The sequence below is a fragment of the Thamnophis sirtalis genome, unplaced genomic scaffold (assembly GCF_051295495.1).
Source record: "Thamnophis sirtalis isolate CommonGarterSnake01/CBP01778 unplaced genomic scaffold, rThaSir2_p1.2 scaffold_15, whole genome shotgun sequence".
NCBI classification, from domain to species: domain Eukaryota; kingdom Metazoa; phylum Chordata; class Lepidosauria; order Squamata; family Natricidae; genus Thamnophis; species Thamnophis sirtalis.
The window spans coordinates 17,979,511-18,001,138 of NW_028261395.1; the positions used below are offsets into that span (position 1 = coordinate 17,979,511).

At 38.4% G+C, this 21,628-nt stretch overlaps 1 protein-coding gene across 4 annotated transcripts in view; it reads right to left on the minus strand.

Moving 5' to 3' along the window:
• GBF1 (golgi brefeldin A resistant guanine nucleotide exchange factor 1) overlaps nt 1–21,628 on the minus strand; it is a 152,359-nt gene that overhangs the window by 89,328 nt on the left and 41,403 nt on the right. For all 4 annotated transcript variants that reach the window (XM_087702642.1, XM_087702641.1, XM_087702640.1 and 1 more), the window contains exons 4-8: nt 19,499–19,630; nt 18,250–18,368; nt 15,761–15,869; nt 15,297–15,357; nt 11,274–11,328 (exon numbers count right to left, since the gene is read on the minus strand). In XM_087702642.1, the coding sequence (XP_087558768.1) occupies nt 11,274–11,328; nt 15,297–15,357; nt 15,761–15,869; nt 18,250–18,368; nt 19,499–19,630 (476 nt within the window). The remainder of the gene's footprint in view (nt 1–11,273; nt 11,329–15,296; nt 15,358–15,760; nt 15,870–18,249; nt 18,369–19,498; nt 19,631–21,628) is intronic.

Here is a 21,628-nt window from a genome sequence, read left to right on the forward strand (position 1 = left end):
AGGGAGGGAGGGAGGGAGGGTGGGAGATTGAATTGATGGATTTTGGAGTTCACCCAGCTTTCAGATATTTGATGTACATTGACATATACAAATCAGTTCCCAAATATAGAAAAGGAAATATTGTTGAACATTTTGATTTCCACAATCCTCTTTTTCAGTTAAAAGGTTACATTCTTTTTTATTTTAGTTTATTTTGAAACTATATTCTAAAGCCTTAACTTACAAGCTAAAGATCCAATTTGATGTAGAGGTTAAGACAACGGGCTAGAAAACAGTTCTAGTTCCATCTACTGTACAGCACAAAGCAACCTGGGGCCAGTCAATCTCTCTTAACCTTAGGAAGAAGGCAATGGGCAACTATTTTTGAACATCTTGCTAAGAAAACAGCTTGAACTTGCTAGACTTTTATGATGATTCAAAGGCACCAAACAAAACAAAACCATTATTTAAAAAAAACTTTACAAGCTAAGTTTTCTGCAGGTAGTCTTCAACTTACAATCATCTGTCCAGTGACTGTGTGAAATTAATGATGGTGCTGAAAGAAGGGCCTTACAACTGGTACCTGGAAGTTATAGCCACTGTAGCACCCAACAATCATGTAATCAAAATTCAGGTGCTTGGCCACCTCCCTGTGCTTACAATCATAAGGGCATTTCAACTCCTTCCACCTGCCTTTCTCTCCCCATCTATGCACTTTGGGACTCCTACTGCCCTATACTCCACTGAAAAAAACACAGAAGTCCAAGAAAACATTAGACAAAGTATCATTCCACAGATCAGAAAAATATAGGAACGGAATCAACTTACAACAGAAGACAAAGCAGCCTTCAGAAGACAATTTACAACAGAAGACAAAGCAGCCTGAAGGAGCAGACCATCATCATCCTAATTGCAGACAAAGGCCAAACCCCTATGATTATGGATAGACACAATGCCTACAAAAACCAAAAGAAATACTGGAGGACAAAGAAACCTACAATCCTGTGAACACCAATAGAATACAAAATACAATACTGGAATAGGTTTTCCCAATACTGGAAGAAGGAAGACCTGCCTACAATTCAAGAATGGACATTGAAAGTCACAAATTTAGCCAAGATGGCTAAAATATCTACATAAGACCACTCAAATGAGAGATATAAACGAGACTGGAAAAAATGGATTGATTATATACAAAATAAATACGGGACTAAGAAATTCCAGATAGCCTATGCTTAAGATCAGGAATGATTTAAATTGTTTAAAGTTAGCTTAGCAAGGAGGAGCTAAGATCCATGTAGAGATGTTATTAATTTCTTATTCTTTTTTTTCTCAATATATTTTAGACTGTGTTTGTTAAAAACCTATACCGTGTACGGGTTCTGGGAAGTCGGGGGGGGGAACGGTTGTGGGGGGTCGGGGGAAGGGTGGGGGGAGGGATATATATCAGGTTAGATAAGATGTGTTAGATATCAATGTAATGTGACTCCACATGTATACTGTTTTTTTTATTTTTCTTTAAAAATAGGATAGGCCAAGTATATTGACATGTAGCGGAAATACACCAAGGAGAGGAGGAGTGGGAAAGAAGAAAGATGGGCAGAGAGGGATGGGAGAGAGGGGGGGGGGGGAAGGTGAGAAGGATGGGGAGGAGTGGATGTGGAGAGAGGAGTGGTAGAGGGGGAGGGGAAGTAGGGTAGAGGGGGATGAGCCAAGGTGGCGCAGTGGTTAAATGCAGCACTGCAGGCTACTGCTAGATCAGCAGGTCAGCGGTTCAAATCTCACCGGCTCAGGGTTGACTCAGCCTTCCATCCTTCCGAGGTGGGTAAAATGAGGACCCAGATTGTTGGGGGCAATATGCTGACTCTCTGTAAACCGCTTAGAGAGGCCTGAAAGGCCTATGAAGCGGTATATAAGTCTACTGCTATTGCTATGATGGAGGGAAGATAGAAAGTTGGAGGGTGGTGGAAGAAAGAGGTGTATGGAGAGCAGAAGAGCTATATTGGGTTTCTGTTTTCTGGGGCATTGTTGACAAGAGGAACTGATGTAATTATTGTTTAATGCTGTATGGTGTTGGCTATGTATAGTATACATGTGAGTGTATGAAAATGAAAATGGAAATAAAATACTCTAAAAAAAAAAAAGAATACAAAACCTAGATGACTAGCTCAAAAGAACCCTCAATGACCTCACTAAGAAAGGACAAATTACCAAAGGGGAAAAGTGTTGGATAAGAATCAGTGGACCCATCTCCCATACTTCTAAGGATGCTCCAAGATACACAAATCTGGCATACTTCTCCACCCAATCATATCTCTGACAGGGACCCCTACATACAACATTGCAAAAGAATTAACAAAAAAGCAATAGCAATAGCAATAGCAGTTAGACTTATATAGCGCTTCATAGGGCTTTCAGCCCTCTCTAAACGGTTTACAGAGTCAGCATATCGCCCCCACAGTCTGGTCCTCATTTCACCCACCTCGGAAGGATGGAAGGCTGAGTCAACCTTGAGCCCGTGAGATTAGAACCGCTGAACTACAGATAACAGTCAGCTGAAGTGGCCTGCAGTACTGCACCCTAACCACTGCGCCACCTCGGCTCAGGGTATCTTACAAGATGAAGCCAACATTCCATTAACTCTCCTCTACAGTGTCTTCAAACAATCAGGAACCCTGACACAGAGATGTGACTATAGATAAGGTTGACATCATGGTCTTATTTGATGTCACAGCCCTGTTCACGTCTACAGATCCAGAATTAGCAAAGAATCCATGACTGCATTGCTTCACAGTACACCTGACTTAATTGAATACACAAAGATCAAAACATTCAGGATTATGGATCTCATAAACCACTGCTTAACCACATACTTTTAATTTGATGGCCGAATTTACCAACAAGTTAAAGAGACACCTATGGGATCACCGCTTTCAGGACTTATGGTGGAGGTTGTCATGCAACATCTAGAAACCATAGCACTTCCAGAAATACAACCGAAAATATAGATCAGATATGTAGATGACACCTTCATCATAATAAAAAAGGACCAATTAAAGAATACCCACAGAACCATCAATAACATTTGAAAATAATTCAGTTTACTGGAGAAGAAGAAAACAACAACTCAGTGCCCTTCCTAAACATCCTGATCAGCAGAGACCACAATGACAAACTAGAAACTCTACAGAAACCCCTCCCATACTAACAAGGTGCTCCACTACCAAAGCAACAACCCAATCTCCCACAAGAGAAGCTGAGGAAGGACTTTATTTAAACAAGCCCTGTAGGAAGTTATCACCCAGCCCTCTCCCAGAAAAATGAAATATCCTAGGAAATATTGAAAAGGCAGAATATTTCTCTGGATGTGAAAAGGAAGAAACATGTTTTATAAAGAGAGAATAGCTCCCTGTAGCTTCCTTCCCCCACCCACTTTGTCAATGGGCCATTAAGAAGGCCAAGCCAGTCCCTTTACATAATAAAGAGTTCTCCCCTTCAACTCCAGGGGATGGGATTAAGGCATGATAATATTGGCCCTTTACCCAACACACCACATGGCATCTGAGAACTCAACCAAACCTGGATTCAAAACGCAGCCTAGAGAGTTGCCCCTGCATGGCCCCATGGGAGTCTGAGAACCAATCAGAATGCAAGCTCAAGATCAAAGGCCAGAGAGGGCATAAAACCAGGGACTCAGCTTCTCTTCTGCCCTTCTCTTTTTCTCCATCAACATTGAAGCATGTGATCACCTTTTCTATTCAGGACTCAAGCCATGTGGTCCTGTCCACCAATAAACCATCTTTCCAAGCAGCCTCCATGTCTCCAGTGTCTTTTTCCCCCACTTGGAGCCGAACCCAGAAGGACATTTCTTCCAACAGATAGATTTCTATTTAAGATACATTAATAATTTAGTTTATTCAACATGAAATGGATCTTAGTTATGTAGCACGAGACTGTATATTCTGCAATATTGGGACTGAAAGTGAAACAACAGGAGGTCAGAGGAGGAGCCGCTGCGGGACAGAGATGACAAGTGCTCTTTAAAAATTATGATTTAAATCGAGTTGATTTAAATCAAGCCTTTTTACTAGTGATTAAAATCATGTTTTAAATCAACTTGATTCAAATCAAATCCACCCTGCTCAGAACAGCAGAAAAAGAAAATGCAGCATCTATACAATACATAGAAACACTTCCCTGACCACTCAACCCAACACAGCACAATCAACAGAAACCCTAAAAAGAATTACACTGCTATACATCAAGAGTATGTCAGAAACAACAGACAGATTACTACAACCACATGGAATCAGCATAGCCTTTCAAAACATCATAAACAAACTAAAAGACCCAGAAACTTCAGAAGAAAAAACAGGAGTCATCTACAATATACAATGTAAGAACTGCAACAATCACTATGTAGGACAAACAGACAGAAGACTGGCAGAATGTATCCATGAACACCAACTGGCAGCCAGAAGACATGACAAAAATTCTTTAATTTCATAAGGTATAGACAGATTTAACAATAGTTTCAATTGGGAAACTGTGACAATCCTAGACCAGGCCAAGTCCAAAAATGCCAGGGATTTTTTAGAAGTCTGGCACTCTGGGAAATTAGCCATCAATAGACATATTGTCAGCCTCTACTTTGCTTCCTTGCTATCGGCTGCCATAGTAACGGGGAGTGTGGGGACTAATGCATGACCCGACAAAAGGGCGAACGTCAAAACCGCGCCCGACTAAACCGTGACCCTAAAACCGCAATGTCATCAACGCGGCGACAACAGCGCAGAGACAACAGCGCAGAGACAGAAGGGCGCTTTTACAATAGCGCGGAGACAGAAAGCCGATTTAACTTAAGGTAAGGGTTAGGTTTAAGGTTAGGGTTAGGGTTAGGTTTAGGGTTAGGTTTAGGGTTAGGTTAAGGGTTAGGTTTAGCGTTACGTTTAGCGTTACGTTTAGCGTTAGGGATTAGGTTTAGGTTTAGTTTTACAGCGCGCTTCTGTCTCCAGGCTGTTGTCGGCGCAATTCAGCGCTCATTCGTCGGAGCGCTTTAGGACACGCGGTTTTATCACCGCGGTTTAGTCGGGCGCGGTTTTGTCGTTTGCCCTTTTGACGGTAAACTGGACTAATGGTATTTGGGAGGGGAATTACTAGGGACTGGCAGAGATATTGTTAGGAAGGTATGTTCTCACCATCTTCTGTGCATTTTGATGGCTCGTGTTTGGAGTTGGTCAAGGTCAACTGTCGCTGCAACTGAATGAGGCCACTTGAAGATGCAGCCCACATGACACCTTTGGGAGCTGGAGATTGGACCTTGGGTTGGGGTAACTTGATATATACAAGTTCGTGCTTTTTTTGCTTCAGAACTTGCTTCACTTTAGCTGTTTTCATTTCATGTCCAGTAAAAGTACCTTTATCTCTACTCAAATGGAGTTGGGGGTTTTCTTTCTTGGCTACTGAATGAGGCATGTCTGACGCATATAGACATTAACAACATCTATAGATTATGCAAAAGAGACAATCAACCAGCCCAAAAGACAACAAAAAGACTTCAGTGCCTCTCCACTAGTATTTAGCACCCAGATTAGCATAGATTAACTCCAAGGTTAACTTCAGACCAACAATCAAGTAAACAATACCCAATCAACAAACTGCCAAAGAGCCATCAGTTCAGCTCAACTAAAGAATCTCTAAGATCGCGGACCCACACAGAAAGGCAAATCACCAGATATAAACTGACAGCAAACAACACTCCTTATGTGTACTGATGATGTTACCTAGTTAGGGTAATAAAACATCTGCAAGAAAACAAGCAAGCTCAGAGAGCACCATGGAAATGAGATGATCAAATAGCAAGAAGAACTGATGGCATGTAGCAAAGAAAAGCTCAAGACCATATTGGTTTGAAATATGCAGAAGATCCTGCAGTGGATAGATGAAGATTAGAATGATGAATGATTAAAGAAAAGAACATACAACAGCCATTGTGAAACAACTGCCCATCATCTGAAGTGAAAAGCAAAGAATCAGACTGTGGGCTGTCTGTAGGTATCCACCTGAGCAATGGCATACAAATTCAGTTTCTGCTGCATTATAATCTGATCTAGTAGATGTGTTCTCGAAGAACTGTAAAATAAGATTCAATATTAAAAAGACTGGTGATCAGTAATGCGGGATTAATCATTTGAAATCAAATAAGGTTTCCAATGAAAGCATCAGAGGGCCCAAACATGGCTGTTGAACCCCACAGACTGCCCAAGTATGAGTTAACATCACCTTGTTGAAATGACACCAACTGTGTTCTATTCAGTAAGAAACCCTCTCTACATCTGAAACCTAAGTCTATCTAACAATCATTAGACCAGTTACAATGTGTGCAAGTGAAACATTGGTCCACAACAAAAAATAATAGCAGAATCTCCCATATTATGGAGATAAGAATGCTTTGGCAGTCACTTGGCAAAACAAGACTAGACTGAATAACAAATAAAGATATGCTGGTATTGTCTCCATTGCTGAGAAAAACAAACAATTATGTTTAGAGTGATAGGGTCATGTACTATATACCAGCAAAATATCCATAGCAAGAACAACTTTAAAATTAAAAGTAGAAGGCCCCCAGCCTTCTAAATTTTTATTTTATTTTATTTTATTAATATTTATAGGCCGTCCTTTTCCCCGCGGGGACTCAGGGCGGCTTACATAAAATATATAGGTTCAACCAAGTGAAAAACAGAAATTAAGCTAAAGAAGAAGAAAAAAGGCAATTAGTTTCCACAATATGATCTTGAGCACATATCTAACATTTTTAAGGAGAATATCAGGAATTATTCTAGTCCTGGAATCCTGTCCCCTATTAATACAGAACCAAAGGAACTTGTGGAATGAATTTAAAGAAATTGTTAAGAATGTTGTGGTCTACCGTCAGCCTGCAGAACTGACAGCAGAGTCGGATAGCGAGGACGTTGGGCAGAAACATGGGCCAGTCCTGGAGTCTGGGAAGGCTCGGACGAGGTCTCTGCGTCAGAGGCAGAGAGGGGGCCATAGCGATCTGGGAGTTATGTACTACTTTCAGAGCCTCCAGAATTGGACATCAGTGAGGCAGAGGAACAGGTCCCCCTGTTCCCAGTGCACGAATGCACAGAGCTGCCAGAAGGCAAGAACAGTTAAGACAGAAGGGACAATTTGGGAATAAGGTTTGGAGGTGATTGGCCCCTCCCATAAAGGAGCCTTTGCAGGAAGCAACTTGGTTGATGCTGGTCAGTTTACCTTCTGAAGCTCTGTTTTGACTCTTTGCTTCGTGTGGCCTTGCAAAGCTAATTGCCAATTAAGTCTTTCACAGCATTTCAAGAAAAATAAAGATGGGTGCTTATCAGCCTTATCCTGAAAGACTTTGGCAGCCTTTACAAGTATTTGGGAGTCATTACGGGCTGTGAATGAACATAATAAATAAATAAATAAATATAATAAAAAGAGGGTTTGGTGGACTAAGTGTGTGCTTTTTACTGTATCAGGAAGCCTAGGTCAGAACAAAGAATGGATGTGAAAGAGATGGCCAAAGATAAAGATATAAAAAAAAGCAAACTGGATGTCAGAACAAACTCTAGAAATTGACAAGAACAGAAGAGAACCCAAAGTCAAGAAAGGCAAAAATCTGAGGGAAGAACTTAAGAAACAAGTAGTAGTATACAACAACCTCTATAACACACTGAAAATGGGATCCAACCTTGAATTGCTATGCTAAAGGACATCAATGGACCATAGTAGCAGAGTTACTAGTAGATACCAATGAACAAATAAACCAAGATGAAAGGATTACAACAAAATACAGTATAGGTGAGTTTTCAACATTGAAGATAATTTGGAAAATTCTTCTTCCTTGCAAGAATCGATAGTACTGGAAGATGAAGTTAGAAGACCAATCTGGCCATTACCAAGTTGGAAGGTTATGGGAAATGATATTATACTCATAGAACTATGGAAAGCAATAGAAGAAAAAAATCAGTAAAAGGTTCTAACTAACTAACTGAGTCTTGACATGTCTTGCTGAAAACTTTGTCATACAAAAGGCAGAAGAAAGAACAAGAGAAAGAACAATACTGCACTTAATGTTTACTGATAGGGATAAACGTCATATTTGAATTCACTATAATGCAATCACAGGTAACCAAACAAATTCAGACTAATGCTTTAGACTTTAAGAGAGCTGATTTCAATAATTAAGAGAGAGAGTAGGAAGGATTCCATGGACAGAAATCCTAAAAAGAAAAATGGCTCAAGATTCAAAATTGGATTTGTTGTTAGTTGAGAAGTCCGACCCATCGCGACCCCATGGACTACGTTCCTCCAGGTCTTCCTGTCTTCTACCATCCTCTAAAGTCCATTTAAGCACTCCTACTACTTTGGTGACTCCATCCAGCCACCTCATTCTCTGTCATCCCGTTTTTCTTTTGCCCTCAATCGTTCCCAGCATTAGGCTCTTCTCCGATGAGTCTTTCCTTCTCTGTGGCCAAAGTACTTGAATTTCATCTTCAGAATCTGGCCTTCTAAAGAGCAGTCAGGATTGATCTCCTCTAGGACTGACCGGTTTGATTGCCTTGCACCCAAGGGACTCACAGGCGTCTTCTCCAGCAACATAGTTCAAAGGCCTCGATTCTTTGTTGCTCAGCCTTCCTTATGGTCCAACTTTCACAACCATACATTACAACTGGAAAAACCATAGCCTTGGTTTTATGCACTTTTGTTGGCTGGGAGATGTCTCTGCTTTTTAGTATGCTGTCTAGATTTGATACCATAGTTTCCTCCCCAGGAGCAAGCGTCTTTAAATTTCTTGGCTGCAGTCTACATCTGCAGTAATCTTGGAGCCCAGGACAATAAAATCTGTCACTACCTCCATTTCTTCCCCATCTATTTGCCAGGAATTGAGTGGGCTGGATGCGATGATCAAGGCGTTATTACAACATTAATTAAAATTATATTTTGGATGGATCAGTAATGATTTCCCTTGCAAGTTTTCCCATTAAGACATTCCTTATTGATTATACTTTAATCTCATAGAATATAATCATGCTTGTATTAAAAAAAATTATCTGCATAATTGACTTGACCATGACCATCCTCCTGCTGATACAATTAAAAATATATTCAGCAACTTCTTCCTGAACAAGTATTTCAACTTAGAACTAGATTTAGAGCCAGGACTGGTTGTACCAAATGGATTTAGCACCTCAATGAACAAACTTCTTAGCTGCTTCAGAAAGAAGTTGCAATTTCACTTTATTACATGTTAAAGAGGTTTCTGGGAATTCCCTTCTGCAAACATTTACTAAACTCATTCAGTTACTCCAGCCATTCAGATACTGAGCAATAGGGGAGGAAGCAGGCTCATTCCTCTTAGCCTTGGTTTGACATAGTGTTTTGTGCCCCAAAGAAAATTAATTAGAAAATTCAAATTAAGTTAAGAAAATTCAGTTGAGCACCCCCTCCCCCTCCATGAAAAAACCAATACAAACAAGAAAAGATGCTTTAATAAGGCTTCTTGGAAGCAACTGATGCCATCATCTCAGGTCAGAAATCCCATTTTATTTTGATGCCTAATTGCTTCCTACCCCATTGATAAGCCCCTTATTTCCCCACCTTTTACCTTTGTCTGTGTAGAACAACCACTATCTAATTCTCCTAAATTTGAATGTTAACTTTCTCTCCAATTGGATCTCAGTTTTAAATGCTGAAAAGAATCAGCTTAAGTCTAATAAATCACCAGACAATTTTAATCACTGCTGAAATATTACAGAGCAATTTGGAATGGTAGACCTCAGTTCTTCCTTTCATTTATTTAGATTGATCACACTGCAAAAATCCCAGAGGACTGATCCTAGCATCATAGTGCCCATTTACAAAAATATTGTCAGCTGATTATAGCGACTCTTCAATTTACAGTCACAATTATGACTGCAATCTTTGGTCGCTGAGTGAAGTTGAGGCTGTAATAGTATTATTTCATTCTACTGTGATAAAGAGTTGAGAGTCAATGCTTTTCTTTCCTTTTACTCCTTTGCCCTATACTTCTCCTTTTCCCTTCCCTATTTTCCACTATTTTCCTTTGATTTTACATTTTGATAAGTTTAATAAACTTATTTCTAAAAAACATCCATTCTTCTTTCCGAGTTAAAGTTGTAGGCTTTAAACAAGGCTTCTCTAGGCACTTTACATTATTACTTGCCTCCCATAACCATCCAGAGATTAAAACGGGCAGCAATGAAACATTATAAAATAAATATAAAGACCAAACTAATGACAGCATGACAATCAGTCTCAGAACTAATAATGAAAATATCAAATTGGTAGATAGCTTTTAGGATCAACTATCAAGTGCAAACGAATAAACAGTCAAGAAATAATTGCAGACTGCCATTGGGCTGCTATGAATGCGTTAGAAAAAAGGGACGTGGTGGCTCAGTAACTAAGACGGTGAGCTTGTCGATCAGAAGGTCAGCAGTTCAGCGGTTTGAATCCCTAGCGCCACGTAATGGAGTGAGCTCCCGTTATTTGCCCCAGCTTCTGCCAACCTAGCAGTTTGAAAGCACGTAGAAATGCAAGTCGAAAAATAGGGACCACCTTTGGTGGGAAGGTAACAGCGTTCTGTGCGCCTTAAGCGTTTAGTCATGCCAGTCACATAACCATAAAGATGTTTAATGCTTTAGAAAGATATTCAGATATCTTGATACCTACAAAGATGACCAGTGCAAGCAATGGTATTCCCGTAACATTCTATGGTAGTGAAAGTTGAAAAAGCAGAATATAAAGAATGTTAATGATTTTGAACATTGGTGCTGGAGAAAACTCCTGAGAATATTGTGGACAGCCAAGAAAACAAACAAATAAATAAGCAATCAAATCAACCCAGAATTCTCACTCAAGACATATATGACTATTTTAGATACATTATGCGAAGACCTAGCTTCTGGAGAAATATTTAACGGAAATGTGAAAAAAAAGGTGAAAGAGGATAACCAGTAGCAAGCTGGATGAACTCAGTTACAGTGGTGATGGGTAGAGCATTGGAACATCTGAAAACTCAAGTTAGGGACAGATCATCATAGAGAAAATGCATGTATCTGCTAAGAATCAATACCAAGGCAATCCATCCATCCATCAGAAATACTATAGATGTCAAATGGCACATACAGCTAAATAAATAGCTTCTGCAACAAATATAACAAGGAGGAGGAAGAGGAAAGTGCAAGTGCGCTTAAAAGTAAAGCAATATTCACTATTTTGGATCTTACCTTTCTTATGTTGGTCCCTACATAGCTCTTAGGCTCCTCTTTAAACTGAGATGATCTGGAATAATATAAACAGACAAAGGTATTAAATACAGGGAACACAAGAAAGTTCTCTGCTTTTTAATGCTTATTTTATGAAAGTTTACAATATACAATAATTACTAATAAAAACAATTTTAGTAACTTATCACCTTCTCTTAAAATACAACAAATGACCTCTTCTTCTCATATCCATCTCTTTATCAATAAACAAATCCATAAAATGTCATCATTTCACTCTTGATGTTAAGCAGAAGTTCATTAAGTTCATTACCAAAGACAACAACAAATCTATTTTAATCCTGATCATTTATTTCTAACAATCTTGATATTTAGCCCCTTCAAATAATGTCACAGAATTTGTTTTTATTTTTATTTTTTCTTTGTCCTTTCTCACAAAGTTCTTCAAAACTTCAACAAGTCTTTTTTATAAATCCAATATAGGAAAATTATTCAGGTTACTCTCTTGGTTTGTTTGTCCAGTGTAATAAATCATTCTTGTAGCCCATCATTTTTAAATCTACTTTTAAATTAGGCTCAATTGTGTCAGGTAACCTTGCTCCTCTTTGATAGCATCTTTTAAACAAACTCTATCTAGAGAGGCAGATACTCTTAAATTTTACTTCTATTCTCTTGTTTAAAAATATTATTCAATAAATCTGAAATGGCATATGTGGATGACCTTGGAGGACATGGGAAAGTGATGCTTCCTAGGAAACAATCAGAACAAGACAAGGGGAGTCCTCAGCTGCTTAGCATTCAAAGAAAGAAATTTAAGAAAGACCCATCCTAATTGATCAGATAGTTAAAAGTGGCAGCAAGAACTTTGTATGTTCAGATTTCTAACGCTCTGTTAATGTAATCTTACAATACAATAGATCTAGTTCATCTAGTAGCATTTTCTGCCTCGTTTACCCAGGTCTGACAATGTCCAATGTTAAAATATTCTGTATTAGTAAATCAAGTTGAAATGTTCTTCTCCTTTAATTGTAATCTTTTGATCCTTCTATTCCCTCTGGTGTCCAATTTTTTAAACTCTTAGTTTTAAAAAAACACAAAGAAATCAAAACAAAAGCATATTCCGATGGGAAGGATTCTTTATAATTAATTCCAAAATCTTATTTCAAATTTATCTGGACCCTCAATCCTTTTGTAACTTTCTAAAATTTTAGTTTTAATTGCCCCTTTGCTGTTTGTTCAGGAAATCTTTTTTAAAATGCTTAAATTTGCATTCCAATTTCTTTTGCTAAGGATTGAAGGAAACTTACCCAGTGCTATAAAACGATCCAAAGGTTCCTAATAAACAGTTAACAAGCAATTTCCTAAAGTGATTAGAAAACCAAGTATGTAAGGCCAGTGACTTTTTAGTTTCCGTTTTTAGCAAAACGGCTATTCCCTCACCCGAATGATGAATGAATGTTGCTTACTATTTTACTTCTATGTATTGTTTGTGTCTATTGTCTGTATACCCCCCCCCTCATTTTATGTAAGCCGCCCTGAGTCCCCTCAGGGAAAAGGGCGGCCTATAAGTATTAATAAATACTCAAATACTCAAAATACCCTCGTCCCCCAGACCTCTTAAACCTCATCTTTTCAGTCTCCTCATGAGAAACAACTCTTTGGATTACATGTGTGCGATCTTGTCCTCTCCTTTTTCAGAGAAGAATTATGAAGGACCAGTCTATTTGTCAGCTCCACTGCACTTGTCAGCTCCACTTTCTGTGGAGTTATCTTTGATTCAACATTTCTTTCCACCAGAAGTCCAAGAAGGTACTCTTCTTAACATTCAATGGATAGTTATAATCCTTTTATTAGAATCTTTTCTTTTATATGGAGTTTCTTTACTTTCTTCTGGTCATACGTTGCCTTATACTTTCTAATCAACATTAAAAAAATAATAACAAAAGTAACAACCATACTAATTAATATATGCATAATCCATACTGTGTGTACACACAATACTGTGCAAAGTTATAGGCAGTTGTGAAAAAATGCTGTAAATTAAGAATGCTTTCAGAAATAGAAGTGTTAATAGTTTATTCTTATCAATTAACAAAATTGAAAGTAAATAAACAGAAGATAAATCCAAAAATCAATACTATCTGGGCTGACCACCCTTTGCCTAGAGCACAAAACTGGCAGAAACCAGTGCAACCCAGATTTATCTATCTACTGTCTGGAGAAGTCTGGCCAGAAGTGGCCTTCATGAAAGAACTGCAGTCAAAAAGCCATACTTCCAAAGTGGAAACAAGGCTAAGTGATTCAATTATATATATAAAAAATATCGGAAGTGGAGTGTAGAAAAAATGGCAGCAGGTGCTCTGGATTGATGAGTCAAAATGCAAAATATATGGCTACAGCAGGAGGTAGTTTGTTCACAGAAGGGTTGGAGAGCATACAATAATGAGCATCTGCAGGCAACAGTGAAGCATGGTGAAGGTTCCTTGCATGTTTGGGGCTGGACCTCTGCAAATGGATTTGGAGATCTGGTCAAGATCAAAGGGGTCCTGAATGCAATAGATACCAATCCATCATCCATTAGGACGAGGCTGTTCAAGGACAGCAAAAACATTGATATTGTGGTGACTCTGAAGTAAGCAAAAGTAACAATTTTGTATTTTATTGTTTTTAGCTCCCCATCTAAAATTTGAAGAAAATTAGTGGCACAATCTATGAAGAAATGTGGACCTGGCCTTTCAAAAAGGTAGATATGAACAAACCATTCATTACAGGTGAATTTTCAGAAAAGATTATTCAGTCTAAGAGGAAAATGTGAGAAACAAACTTAAAATAGCATCACTTTGATTTTGTCTGGCAGAAGATGGAAGCAGAGAAAAACACTGACAGATTTTCAAGATTCTGTCATTTTACCCTATAAAAATTAAGTGTTTCCTGGAATTCTTGCCATGCCTGATTCCTGTCCTGGGCTATCGTAAAGGACTGACCCAATCTGCACAACAGTGGATCCAACCGTCAGTGCTAATTATTTTCTCCTATTCTAAACCATCCTGGATAGTGTGTTAACTTAACTTCAACTATAATTACCAAAAAACTGTGCACTGCATACCAGCTGATTCTCCAATCTACAACACAGTCCTTTCAACAGTTCCAAAAAGGCCCCACACCAATTTGGACCACTCAGGTGACCCTGATGACACAGATAAACCTTCAGGTGACCTTAACAACTGCTAAAAGAATGCAAATGACCAGCTGACTGCAAGGAGTATAAATCCTTCCATTCCCTGCCATCCAGTCAGAACTGAAGAAGCTTCTTGGATGAGAAGCAAAATGTCTTTAAAGAAAAACCAGAAAGTCCAGTTGCCTCTTTTTTGGGGGGGCGGGAGGGGCAGGGGGGAGCACCTTTGCGACAACTATGACCTGGATGACTGAAAATCTTCAGAGATACCAGTTTTTCAGTTTTTAGATCACTGCTGCCTTCTAACATCACAAGAATTTATTTTATAATACATTTATAAGATTAAAATTTGTCACAACTTATGAAGAGTTATGGAAAATAATGACAGAATTTTCTTTCCAAGTGCCTCTAAAATACAGATGATTTACTGAGATTTAGTCAGGCCAAAGTCTGTTGAATCTCAGTCAGATGAAACATAAAGACTTCACTAGGAGGCTTGCACAATAAGAACACATATCTCTTTTGCGCTCTTTGATGAGTTTCTTGTTTTCCTGGCGATAGTAAGACTGAAAATTTAGGGCGGTCTTTAGTTACTGAAGCCTTTATTTTTCATCAGTTTATGTTATTTCTATTATGTGATAACATATTCCTCAATTTCATATATTATTTTAATCTTGCTTATTGTCAGTGAAGAAGATACATTTTGATGAAAGGACAAGCTTTGCAAGGACCTGGTAATACTTGGAGTAGAGTATGCATATACATAAACACTAACATATTTGGAAATGTGCAATCTTCCCATCCTTGAAGGGCCAGTTGAGCAGTGCAGAGACAAATACAAGAACGTTTACCTTGTGAAGAGCAGCTGTACCATGTCGACCAGAGTGTGCTCTGCAGATTTTCTCAATAACTCTGAAGACAAAAACAAATAACACAGGTGTCATTATCCCATGTGATATTATCTGGAGGCTTCTTTGCGTAGACTTCCCTCCAAGTGTTGCTTACAAAGGATTACTAGAAATTTATTAAAACCAATCCAGGCTCAGCTGTGCAGAAAGAAAAGGAAAGATACACCAAGCTGCACTACAGAGATAGAGGAATGTAGAGATGAGAAAGGAAAAGGCAGAGGAGCAGGAAATGATTAGCAAAGTCAACTACTTTTCTAAAAAAATTAAGGAATGTAAACTCAATTTTACATATTTAGCATATTTTATGTTTATTTACTTTTCAGCATTCAGACTTATTAAATACAGAAATAATATATGCCAAAATAATATAAATGTTTATGATTTGCTTCTTTACATTGCAGACCTACCACTAAGCCTCATCTCAAAGCATATACGGAAGCAAGACTGCATGATTTCACACACAGATTCATTCGTGAGATGAGCTCCAACTGGAGCAAGGAGGAGAGTCCTCAAGACCTGAAAGAAGAATAAATCAATATGAAATGTTATATTCTAATCACATTTTAATATCAAAAACATTCATATGAAATAACAAAGAAACATTTTAAATATCAACTAAACAGTGGAAGAATACTTCTTTTTAGTATTACCAATTAGACAACTAGTCCCATATAAGTGAATGAGAGCAAATTCTTTCCCTGCCACAGATCGTTTGGATACAGCATGAAGTCTGTACAAAACATTTCCCCAAATCAGTCTCTATGAACAGAGATTGAGAGACAGTTTGTGAATACTTAAAATTACTCATAATTTTTAAGAACTCTAACTAACACCTGAGTTTTGGGTAGGTCAATGAATAAAGTCTGGTAAATAATTTACAAAGTAACATATGTTATTGTCTTATTGAAAGTGAGTCAATGAAGCCTTTGTTGGAAAAAATATACGAAATGTTACTACAGAGGTAGAATGTAATAACACCTCTTTCAACACAGATATCTCTTTTATAAGAGTTTCAACATATTGATACTTTGAAGCTGTCTGGTGTAAAATACACAATATTTTACTTGTATTAAAGTCAAGACATTATATGTTTATGTTTCAAAATTTCAAAATCTGATATTTTTTTCGGTTTTGGTCATTCTGACATAGATTTTACTTATGAGTTTAAGACCATTGTTGTGTTCTTTGTCTTTAAGTTTCAGCTCATGGACTTATATTCTACAACTTTCCTGTACATTTCCTGATATAATCCATAATCCATTTTTCCTTCAGTGATTGCAAGTTAGCTCCAAACTATGATATTCCCATTATCATCCTTCTTAGTTGTTCCAAAAGTGTGTGGAATCTTTCAGACAGGATGAGATAGGGAGCAATGGATTTTCTAGAGACGAGTGGATTCCTCATTATATATTTCCATGCATACTACTCTTGTACAGTTTTTTTCTTTATAAAACACCCAAGAATGCTTATATAAGCCTTCCAGAGTAAAGCATACTTTGCTCCAGGGATATTTCTGGATGGATGAATAACTATGGTATTGTATTTTATTTTCAGTCTGTATATTATTTATTTGACAATGGAATGGCAATGAATCATGTTCTTTGGCAATGATTTTGTAGTCTATTTTCCACCTCATCAGTATCAAAGAACATTTTTCTACGGTCTGCAGGGATCTCTTTTGATCAGGGCATGATCCATTTCCATAAGCTGTATTGTGAAGAAAAAACTCTCAATGTTCAGTTTTTATAGAGAAACCCACATCAAATTTGTATCATTGTCTAGTTAGGGGTGTCAAACTCGATTTCATTGAGGGCCACATCAGGGTTGTATTTGACCTCAAAGGGGGGGGTGGCCAGGGTGGGCATGGCCAGCTCAACATCACTCATGTCAGGGGGACCTGTGGTGACCTGAGTGCTCTGCCAGAGAAAACGGGCTCCTGAGCTATGTTTTCAGATGCAACGGCCTCCTGCAACCCTCTGCCAGCAAAAACAGTGTGACCCGTCAAAAGCGCGGAGGACAAAATCGCGCTCGACGAAAGCGCGCATATGACGTCATCACAGCGCGACGAAAAAAATTTAAAATTGAAATAAAATTAAAATTAAAGCAAGCCGATTCACATAAAGGTAAGGGTTAGGTTTAGGGTTAGGTTAAGGGTTAGGGTTAGGTTTAGAGCGTTAGCATTAGGTTTAGCGTTAGGTTAAGGGTTAGCGTTAGGTTTAGCATTACGTTAACGGTTAGGTTTAGGGTTAGATTTAGGGTTAGGTTAAGGGTTAGGTTTAGGGTTAGGTTTAGGGTTAGGTTTGGGGGGGTTAGGGTAAGGTTTTAGCTTTATTTTTACATTTTTCGATCACAGCGCGATGTTTTCGTCGTGCTGTGATGACGTCAAATGCGCGCTTTTGTCGAGCGCGATTTTGTCCTCCGCGATTTTGTGGTGGAACCCAAAAACAGAGCTTAAGAGGGCTGCCTGCGGCCCTTGCAAACTCCATTTTTACTGGAAGAGGCACCGTGGGCCAGTCCTTCATTGTTTCCAGGGCGGACCCATAGGCTAGAACTAAACACCCCGGATCCAGCCCCCAGGCCTTGAATTTGACATCCCTGGTCTAGAACATCTGCATCAAGTTACTCCCTAAAAAAACTAATCATTCTACTGTTTCACATTTTTTTCCAACAGTATTAGAAAATGTTTATTATTTATTTACATGTTTATATATTTATTGTTTATATATTTATTACATGTTTATATATTTATTAAACATGTTCTATTTTTGTGTATCATATGTTTAATCAGAATCTCTTAACAGGATCCCCATGAATTCAGAGGAAGCTCTGATCACAATGTATATCAGTTTTACAGGACACAGATAATCCCCCCCAAATCTCACCATGTCCAACATACCTGCAAAATCTTCATCAAGACAACCTCATCACTTCCAGGATCTGTGCCCACAAATCGGGCATGTGTTACAGCATCTGCCAAGTTTTCCATTCCCTCAGCTGTGCCCTCATGATTTGAATCTAAGAACACAAAATAATCTATCTATCTATATCTAAAAGAAAGCCACATTAAATTTGTATCATTGTCTAGAACAGGAGTGTCAAACTCAATTTCATTGAGGGCCGCATCAGGGAGGGCGGCATGGCCAGGGTGGGCATGGCCAGTTCAATATCACTCATGTCAGGGGGGGCTGTGGTGATCTGAGTGCTCTGCCAGTGAAAACAGGCTCCTGAGCTCTGTTTTCAGATACTACATATATAAAAGCAAAAACCACTCACGCCACATCACGAACTCTCCAGAACTGTAAAGCCTACAAACTTGAAATGTGGCATATATGTTCCTCTTGGCTTCCAGGTACTTGCTTAGAAAGGGTTTTTCTAAATGACCATCAGAGCATTAGTATTTCTTATATTATTATTCACCCGCCCTGATGCTAAGGAGTGAGACGTTCTATTCTCCTCCCAACCTGAAAATAACTCTGTTCCAACTGCCACTTGGATGTGGGCATGGCCAGCGCCTGACTCATCCGGCCTGTGCTGCTATATGAGGGTCTGTTATGTTACCCATTGCTTCATTAGATTTACCATATTTTATCTTTATTTTGTTATATTTAATTGATTTTATTTTACAGGTAGTCTGCACTTAGCTACCACAATTGGGACCAGCAACTCAGTGGCTAAGCAATGTGGTTGTTAAACAACACCTCACATGACTGCAATTTTCTGGTTTTACTGCAGCTTCTCCACTGATTCTACTTGTTGGGAGCCGGCTGTAAAGTGTGCAAATAGTGATCACATGACCCTGGAACAGTGCAACATTGTAATTGAAAGCTGGTTGCCAAGCACCCATAATATGATTATGTGACCGTGGGGAAGCTGAGATGGCTGCCACTACTAGGATCCACCATAAGTCCACCTCATTTAGCACTATTGTAACTTCAGCACAGTTGCTAAATTAAGTGAGGACTACCTTCATTATTTTTATTTTTATCCATATAAAATACAAAACATAATCCTGTTTATTCATTATAAAAACCAATCCGAATTTCAGTTCTCCTGGGATCATTAATATATAATTTTCAGGCAAGTAATGGTTCTCTAAGTCATCAGTTTTAGTTTATAATAAAAGAGAAAATAGTCTTAATCCATACCTATTAGTCCATATGAAATAAATTTGTTTACTGATGTCAGAGCCAGTCCAGTAATTGGGCCTGTAGTATCTTCTGATCGAATAACTTCCAGAAAAGGTCGAAGAAAAACAATCGGTTCAATGACTGAAAGTTCTAAATCAGAAGACAAAATTAAACATCATAAAAGTTACTTGTAGAACAGGGAAAATATTCTTCCAGTGAAGGAAGAATCTTGCTGAAATTCAAGTCTGGCAACCCCAAGACGAGTTCATTGGTTTATTTATTCACACTTATATTCAAATAAACTACACAAAGAAATCTAAAAAGTTATTTGTCTTATATACAGTATCAATAGAATAATAGGAAAAAAAGAATATATGAAACGTATTCACTAAAGATAGTTACCTGTAATTTCTTTTGTATAACCTGAAAGTGCATAATCATTCAGTCTTCCTTCCCTTCTCTCTTTCCACCTCATCCCAGTTTAAATATTATTCAGTTTGATAATATATTATTTTACTAAAATGTAAATTGCTTTTATAACTAGTATGATTACCAGCAGGAATATTTGAGGGGAGAGGGACTGGATGTGAGATAATTGTTGTTAACTGCAGAATGTGTATTGTTATAATATACTCATCCAGTTTTCTTGCATCACTGGATTGTTTGGGGTAATACCACTATTACACAATTTGCTAAGGAAAGGCTCTATGTTTTAGAACTGAAGTGTATGGAACTCCTTTGAATTGCAGGAGACCCTAGTAATGAAGTTTAGAATAAACTAAAATGACTGGTAACATTTTCCTAGGATTTGAGATTTCTCCATCCATGGAGAAAGAGAATTTAGAGATTCTACCCCAGAGCTGTACCATGTTCCTTTCCCTTAGAAACACTGGTGAGCAGAGCAGAGTGTCAATGAGTTTATGGGGAGTTCACTTGCCTTTCAGATGGAGACAAACCAGAGGTAGGTTCCTGCCGGTTCGGGCGAACCAGTAGTGGTAATTTGGCCTGGGTTGCAGAACTAGCAATGACGCAGTCTGGCCATGCCCTGAACAGGTTCCCCGAACAGGTTCCCCAATCTCCGCTGTTGCTGGCATGTTTTTTATTAGTATTTCATGGTCTTTGCGCATGCACAGAACAATTTGCAGTGAACTGTGCACACATGCAGAGCACACGTCTGGCATGTGCGCGAACAAAGTGAACCGGTACCAACACAGGTAGGAACCCACCCCCAAGACAAATAAATATATTTGGTCAGAGACTTGAGGTCACTTTATTGTCAATCTGTTGAACAACCACTTCTTTCATTTGCTCACATAACAGAACTTTTGAACTTTATCCAACACAAATGCTATTAGAACTACCTGTTTGTTCCTGGAATGTAAGGTTTTCTATGTAGTTGCATAATTAATAAGAACAACGACTCAGTGTCATCAGAAATGATTATGAGTTTGTTTCTTTATTTATTTATCAATCAATCAAATTTACCTAGCTGCCCATCTCACCAAAAGCAACACTGGGCAGCACATAACGAATGTATAAAAACACATATAAAAACAATAATATAAAGGACATAAAAATCACTTTAAAAGGTAAATATTATCAAAAAGCACAGTTACAAACCCTCAGTGAAAAGAGGATAAAAATAATCAGCTCAGCAAAGGAGCTATCTAAGCAACTGCCCAGTTCCCTGGAAGCCCCTGACCTAGTAACATAACCAGGTCTTGAGGGCCTTCCAGGCTATTAAAGGGGATTGAGCTAATTTAATTTCAGGCGGAAGAATATTCCATAAGGAATTTAATAAATGAATCCACTACTACCAGTATGCTACTATGAGGGGTCCTTGGTGCTCTCTGATCTTCTTGTTTTCTTGCAGACCTTTCATTACCCAAATCAGCTAACATCATCAGTGCTACTCTAGTTTGGGTAATGAAACATCTGCAAAAAAACCAAGCACAGACATCAAGGACCTCTCATTTGAACTCTATGCTACAAATATGCTCCTTTATTAGTATGCTAGTATGCCCCTGCATTAAGGGTAGATCAGTGATAAAATCTAAAGAAACAGCCTTGTAGGGCTGTGATGGGATCTCTATCTCTTGCAATAATCCAGTCGGTTTACCAGATATTTGTTTATATATGTATCCTGCT